The 7,531-nt window shown below is 32.2% G+C and overlaps 1 protein-coding gene across 1 annotated transcript; it reads right to left on the bottom strand.

The window, feature by feature from the left end:
- Nucleotides 1-5,645: 5,645 nt before the first annotated feature.
- LOC123229086 (cytochrome c-like) lies at nt 5,646-7,107 on the bottom strand. The gene is made up of 3 exons (XM_044654666.1): nt 6,926-7,107; nt 6,174-6,307; nt 5,646-6,006 (listed from the first exon to the last, which is right to left on the bottom strand). The coding sequence occupies exons 1-3, from the start codon at nt 7,035-7,037 to the stop codon at nt 5,911-5,913; spliced, it is 342 nt and encodes a 113-aa protein (XP_044510601.1). The 5' UTR covers nt 7,038-7,107; the 3' UTR covers nt 5,646-5,910.
- Nucleotides 7,108-7,531: the final 424 nt, after the last annotated feature.

Here is a 7,531-nt window from a genome sequence, read left to right as displayed (position 1 = left end):
TTTTGTCTCTTGTTTTTAAGAAATTATGAGGCTGTTCGTTTATTGTTATTTTTATTGTGTTTTATGAGAATTCTTGAAATAATGAAAATTTTTTATTTCAGTTCATGTATTGTATATTATAGTTTGAAAGCACATGTGGTATGTTTGCTATTTTTTCCTTTTTTTGTCTTTCTTCTTTTCTCCCTTTTCTTCCTCACTGCTTTTTATCTTTACACTTGAAAACACTGGGTTTTTGTTTTTTTTTTACATTTTTTCCCCTTGTTTTGTTCCCCTCTTTATTTTTTAAAATCTTATAATATCATATTTACTAACTTTTCCTATTAACTCATTTATACAAACTTATGTGTTTTAATGTGATTGTGTGATTTAATTATTATTTTTATATCTAATTCAATATCTCGATATTGTTTACTTTGATAGAAAATAATTATAATTTAGTGATCTAACTTATCCATGTTAATTGTTAACTTTATTGTGTATTGAAGGCAAAGAACAGTTTTAAGGTGTTCTCCCCCTTTCAATTTTGTATGCTTAGAAAGTTGCGTATGCATTCTTTATTTTATGAAAAAACAATGTTATGTGTACTTATTTTGAATATATAAATAGGTACATATTTATGTGTATTATTACGTAATTAGATGTTTATCTTTATTTTAAAATTATTAAATCATATGATTGCATACATTAAGTGGGTATATATAATTTTATTATTTATGAAAACAAATTTGAAACACGTGAACGGGACAAAGTCTACATGTTTTACAATAGTAAGAAAATTAAAAAGTGAAAACAATTATTTCTCATCTTAATTATGTAAATAAATTCTGTTATATTTTAAACCAAAACAAAGAAAAGATGAAAATACATGTTATTACTTTGTAATGGTTATTAAAGTTAAATAATATTTTATCTTCAAAATTTTATTAATTGTAAGATTAATAATTATAAAAAATAAATTTAAAACAGTTTGGGGTGGCTTTTATTGCCAACAAACTGGTTTAGTTTAATTCTGGCCAAAATTGTACAACGATTTGGTCGAAATTCTAGTGTAACTAATACAATTAATGAGACTAAATCCATGGGGTATGATCTGATGATCACATCTCTCCCAATCAGTAAAGAGGCAAATACTACTTGGTATAATTTTAGTGACCTCGATGCTCTCTTCCAAGTACTCTCATAATTGACTTTGGTGAATCTTTGACAGCACAAAATGAGTTCTGATTTCTTCAGCCTCAGGACCTCCAGGTTTTGATAAACGAGTTCACGCTGGGTTGATACAGTGAAGAAGAGGATAACCCGACCACGCCAAAATCTTCTTTCATGAAAGCGATATTGTGTTGCAAGTTACTAGTGCTTCAATTGATTAGAATATTAAAGAGTTTCAATGTTGAAATAAGTTGTGGCCGATTAATAGGTAGATGATGAGACAACGAGAGAAGGATATCCATGATCTTAGGTTGGCATTACATTATTAGAGCCGAGCCAGGAATGGTCTTTAGTAGACACTCACCACTTTTCACTTGTTAGAAAGACTTTCTTTACTACACTAAGAAAAATGTCCACTGAGGGCCAGAAAGGCCTGCAATCACAGACATTTAGACCACCTACATGCTGATAAACGAAAATGACCACGATTAGATTGGTCTCTTCAACCATAATTGCATTGGAGTGGTTCGATGCCAAGCAATCCTAAACTGAAAAATTGGTTGTGCTAGGGTGGGTGGGTGGTTTGTGGTTCATGGTGGCGAAAGAGTGGGGTCAGTGGTGTTGGTTGGTTTTGGCAATTGTAGTGTTTATATAATGGGCGTTGGCGGTAGTGGTGGTGGTATCTAGTGGTTTTAATGGCAAGATCAAAAAGTTGTAATTTAGTGGTTGTAAGAGAGTTTGTATTAGTGACGAAGAAGAAGATTAGAAAGTTATTGATGAGAGAAAGATAAATTAATAGAAGGGGAGTAAAAAAGTTGTGGAAAGAAAAAGAAAAATAAAAAGATAACGAAAAAAAAAAAGAAGAAAAAAATATAAAGTAGTGAAATTAAAATTAAATTTTCAAATTAGAGATAAAAGTACTTGAAAAAACCAGGGTTGCCAACAAGGCTGACACAGCCACTTTGTCCACCCAGCACAGCTTCTTGTGCAGCCATACTTTGGGCTGCCGGCAAGGCATCACCACTATTTGTGGGTTTGCCGACCTAAATTTAGAAGGGTTTTTTACGTTTTATAAAAGAGGTAAAAAAGTTATATTGTAAAAAAAACAATAATGTCCAAATTTATTGTTAGTTAGACTTTCTTATAGATATATTTTTCAGTAAGTTAATATATGTCTACTATTTTCAACTTGCCAATAAGTACTTCAAATCCTGTTTTAGTTAGTGCCTTCATTAGTATGTTTGCTTCTTGTACTTTGTTTGGAGCACAAGACACACTTATCACTCCACTCTCTAATTTTTCCTTGATGAAATGACGATCTACATGCTTAGTCTTATCATGGTATTGATAACAGATTTGATGTCACTTTGTAAGTTCACTGTGGACAATCCTGAAATCTTGAGGTTTTCCATCAACCTTCTCTCTCAAATAAGTTCACGAATGCCTTGAGCCAAAACATGAAATTTAGCCTCTACACTACTTAGGACTAAAACAACCTGTTTTTTACTCTTCCAAGTTATAAGATTCCCCGGAGGCTATAGCTTAGTAATGTAACTTGGAGTGAATCTTCAATCTTCTATTGAACCTGTCCAATGTGCATCTACAAAAACTTTCATATTCTTTTTTCATCATTTTGAAGGCCAAAGGACTATTTCCCATCCCAGTTTTAGCCTCATCTAAAAAATAAACATTCGCGACAGTTCAAAAATATAAACACCCACTTATGGGCTAACTTCCGTTAGAATTTTTAATTAGAGGTAAGGATAAAATCACTATTTTACCTCTAAACCCTAAAAATATATATCAGTTTCCCCTTTAGTTTGAAAAACTAATAGGATTAAGTTTTAATAAGTTACCATTTCTCCTATAGGGTTTGAAAATCTTTCCAATCAACTAATCCAACGAACGGACAATGTTTGAATAAAAAAAGCACTTTGCTTGGATGACACTTTGTTGCGTTGTTAAGAAGGACAACGATTCAGAGTGATTGGTAAGGATGATGCTTCCTCTGTCCAATGATTTAGAGTGGTCAATGACAATTTATTGATTGGGTGGGAATTGATTCCAGAATCGTGCTAGAGAGATAAGAAGGTTAAAAACACCATCATTAGTGGCCGGAGAGGGAAAAAAAGAAAACCCTAGGTTTAGGGGGGGAAATATTATTTTTCAAAATTTGAAAATTTTAGGAAAAAGTAAAGTTAGTTTTTAAAACCTAAGGAGAAAATATAATATTAGTTTTTAAAACCTAAGGAGAAAATATAATGAATATTATATTTTTTTAATCTTATTGATCAAATGACAATTTTACCCTTACTTCTAATAAAAAATTTTAATAGTAGTTAACTTATGAGTGAGTGTTTGAGTTTTTAAACTGCTGTGAATATGTTTTTAAAATTGAACTAAAACTTGAGTGAGAAATAGTATCAAGTGTAGTGGAAGAAAGGTAGATAAGATTTTCTACCAATAGTTGATATGTCTCATTGTCAGCTAGTTTGGCTTTCACAAATACTTTTCTTTTCCATTTTATAGGGATGTACCCGCTGGTTTGCTTCCTAGCTTACCAGTCTCCTTCAGCAAGTCCTTTGATCTAAGAATAATCTATAAATAATGAACAAAGAGATAATATATGACAGAAATGAACAGCCGTTACGACCCAATGGGTGTTATTGACAAAAATGATCCCTATATATCATCACCTAAAGCAAAAAGTGAAAACTATTGAGTTAAGTTTCCAATTCTTATGTCTTAGTAACCAACTGGTTCCTATTTCAATTTTTATTTTTCCAACAAAGTAATCCTACCATAAGTTATCATAATTAAATAATTTTTTATGAGAAATAAAATAATATTTAATTTTATAATAATATATAATCGATATCTTTAACATCTGAAATTGATAATCATAACAGTACATAGATGCAAGAGTTAACCTCAAAGTAGAAAGATTAAGAATTAATTAAAGGGTTGAAAGATGTATCATCCAGTTGAGGCAGTTCTACCATCATAGGATGTACTATTCACAACGCAAGAATAGAACCATGGCTCAGATACCATAAAACGAGATAAATAAAAGGCCAAAAGACTATTTCCCACCCAAATATACTGATTTTTCAAAGTTCTCCCTGTTAACTTTAAAAATTCTATTTACCTATTCATAACTTTTTATATCTATTCATTTTAAGGGCAAAATCATTATTTTATATTTAATATTAAAAATAAACTTAAATATGATTTCATTTTCCTCTCTAAATTTAAAAAAACTAATTTTTCTCCCCTAAACTAAGTTTAAAAAAATCATATTGCCCCCCTGGGGTTTAGTTTCAAAATGACATCACATTCTTCGATGTTATCATCGATCGTCTCTCCCTCCCAACGGTTTTCTTTTCTCCGACGGTCTGCCTCAACTCCATCCTAAGCCCTTCGGAGTCGAGAAAAGTCATTTAGGAAGAGAAATCATCTTCCCAGAGGAAGACGAGTGGTCTCGTTTTCGTCTGAAAAGATAATTTCTCTTCACATATGACTTCTCTCGACGTTGGAGGGTTTGGGGTGGAGTTGAGGCAGACTATTGGAGGAAGGAAAATCGTTAGAAAAGAGAGATGACCGACGATGGTGCTGAAGAAAGTGACAAGGTTTTAAAATTAAACTCTAGGAGGAGAAATGAGATTTTTTAAAATTTGACTTAGGGAATAAAATATTAATTTTTAAACTTTTAGAAAGAAAAATGAGATTAATTTTTTTGAGGTTAAGATTCTATTAATTTTAACCAATTATGAATAAGAAAGTAAAATTTTTAAAATTAATAAAGAAAACTTTAAAAAATCAACATATTTGGACAGGAAATAATCCTTCGGCCTAAATAAAAAGAAAAACCCAAATTCTGTTATATCATGGGCTCAAAACTCTAACAGTGATTAACAATACTGCCAAATCTCTGACAAATTGGATCTACTAACAGTGTACATGTAGGATTTATATGTCATTCTGATAGCACACTATTGATTAAACATAAATTTGTTTTTATCGTAAAGCCAAATACCAGGAATGAGTAAAGGCCGCTAAATAAATAGGGCGACGTACTGAAAAACTAAAACGCTGCTAAAAAAGCAAAGGAAAGAGCTACTAACAGGCATCAAGACTCACAGCACATAAAGTATAAAATAGGAATGATGAGCTGGTGGTAACGCTTTTTTTATTTTTTATTTTTTTCAGTAACAGAAGAACTACACCAAAGACAAACCATCCTTCGAAGAGAAAACCACTCATATCAAATAGATCAAATTCTAAAATTGATAGTCAATCTTATAATTATTAAATCATATAAATTAAAATTTTAATTTTAATATATTATTAAAAAAGATTTAATCCTATTAACATTTATACATTAAAACTCATTTAATCACTCAAACTATTTTGAGGTATGGTAGTCGTATGCCTTTGATGACAGCACTTTCAATCCAAAATGTAGATAAAACGGAAGACATTTTGCAAGAAAAAGATTCACCAAAAAGTATTCATGAAAAATTAATTATAACCAGAAAATTGAATTGAATTGAAATGTTTGCCAATGTAGCAACCTTTTATCTCAAATAAACAATGACTAGCAATGCCCATTTTACAGAGAGCAGGGCTAGTGGCCTATATAGTCTATTTGATTTATTGGATAAAAAAATAGTACTATCTCCGGTTTGTGAAAAAATCTCCAACAACAGCAAAATGGCATGGCATGGCATGGTAGGGGAAAACAGAGCGTCAGCATGTGTTTCAAGCAGCAGTGGATTCCTTCAAGTATGCAATGAGGTCGGTACGCTCCTGTGGCTTCTTCAAACCAGGGAAAACCATCTTCGTTCCAGGAATGTACTGCACAGGTTTCAAAAAGTGTCAGGAAAGCAGATGGGAAAATACTCTGGAAGCAACTTTAACTCGGAAAAGTATAACATTTGAAAACGATTAAACACATAGACCGCCTATTTTTCCATGAAATACAGAGATTGATTTATACAATTGAGTAGTAAAAGAGATAATACCTTCTTGGGGTTGAGCAGGTAATCGTACAATGTCTTTTCCTCCCAAATCACAGCCATATTCTTGTTAGCAGCAGAGTAGGAGTATCCGGGTGTTGTACCAGATTGCCTTCCAAACAGTCCATTAAGATTGGGTCCTGCAAATTACATCCATTTCAATAAATTTCCCCAGTTTATTAGCTCAACTCAACATTACATTGCATTGCATTGCATTGCGTGAAGTATTTATGAATTACTGAAAATGGCATCAGACTTTTCTAAATCACCTTACAACACCTATCTATAACAAATCAAACATATATTAACAAACCCTAAAATTAAAAAAAAAAAAATCGAATTTCCAAAGCAACATTCAATTAAGAATTCAAATACCTACTCCCTAACATGTTTTAACCAGATTTTTGAACCCCAGAAACTATGCAAAATCACAAATCCATTAGCAAATCGAACAAATACAAGCAAATGGCATGACAAAATCTCCTACCACGCACAGTCAATTTAAATTTTAACTCACAACACCCTAACATATTTTAGTCAATTTTTCCAACCCTAAAAACAAGGAAAATTTAATCTTAAACAATGCTATAAACAAAACAAATAAAAACTAACAAACCCGTATACTCAAATAATAATAAAAAAAAAGAGACATCTCTTTCCCAACACCCACATTCAAAACCGTCCAAAAACTTTCAGATCCATACACATCAAAATCAAACCAAACCAGATCAACAGACAAAGATGTTAAAGCAACTCACCCTGCTTGTGACTGGCGCCTTTCTCGACGGTATGGCACTGGGCACACTTGGTCTTGAAGATCTTCTCTCCAGCCCTAGCGTCACCGGGAGGAGCCTCATTGAACGACGCCATATTGTATGGACTTCACAAAGAGAAAAGTCTAGAAAAAGAGAGATGTAAAGAGACAAAAGCTAGGGTTTGGGTTGGTCAAGTCGCTTTTAAAGTCGTTATTTTGATTTGGTTTCCCAGAGACTTGGGAACTTTCGTGGAATATTCCAGAAAAAATGCACGTGTTTGCCATGACTCTCTTAGGAAGGAGGTGCACGTGTCGAGTTTTTAGAGGTGACAAGAAGCATCCCATCAATTTTGACCGTCCATTTTTATATAGTATATACAAAGCTGCGTTGGAATACAGGCGTGACTTGGGTGGCAGGCTAAGAATGATAATATGGATATATATCCGACCCGATTAGGAAACACCATAAATAAGAAACAAAAATTTCTATTTTATTTCAAATGTATACATATAGTACATAATGGAACGACCATTTCTCATCTAATGTTTGATAAAACGACAAATTTTCATACTTTAAATTTAAAAAAATCAAGGTTTATTGGTTATCTAT

The sequence above is a fragment of the Mangifera indica genome, chromosome 11 (assembly GCF_011075055.1).
Source record: "Mangifera indica cultivar Alphonso chromosome 11, CATAS_Mindica_2.1, whole genome shotgun sequence".
NCBI classification, from domain to species: Eukaryota; Viridiplantae; Streptophyta; class Magnoliopsida; order Sapindales; family Anacardiaceae; genus Mangifera; species Mangifera indica.
This window is presented reverse-complemented; position numbering and strand designations above follow the sequence as displayed.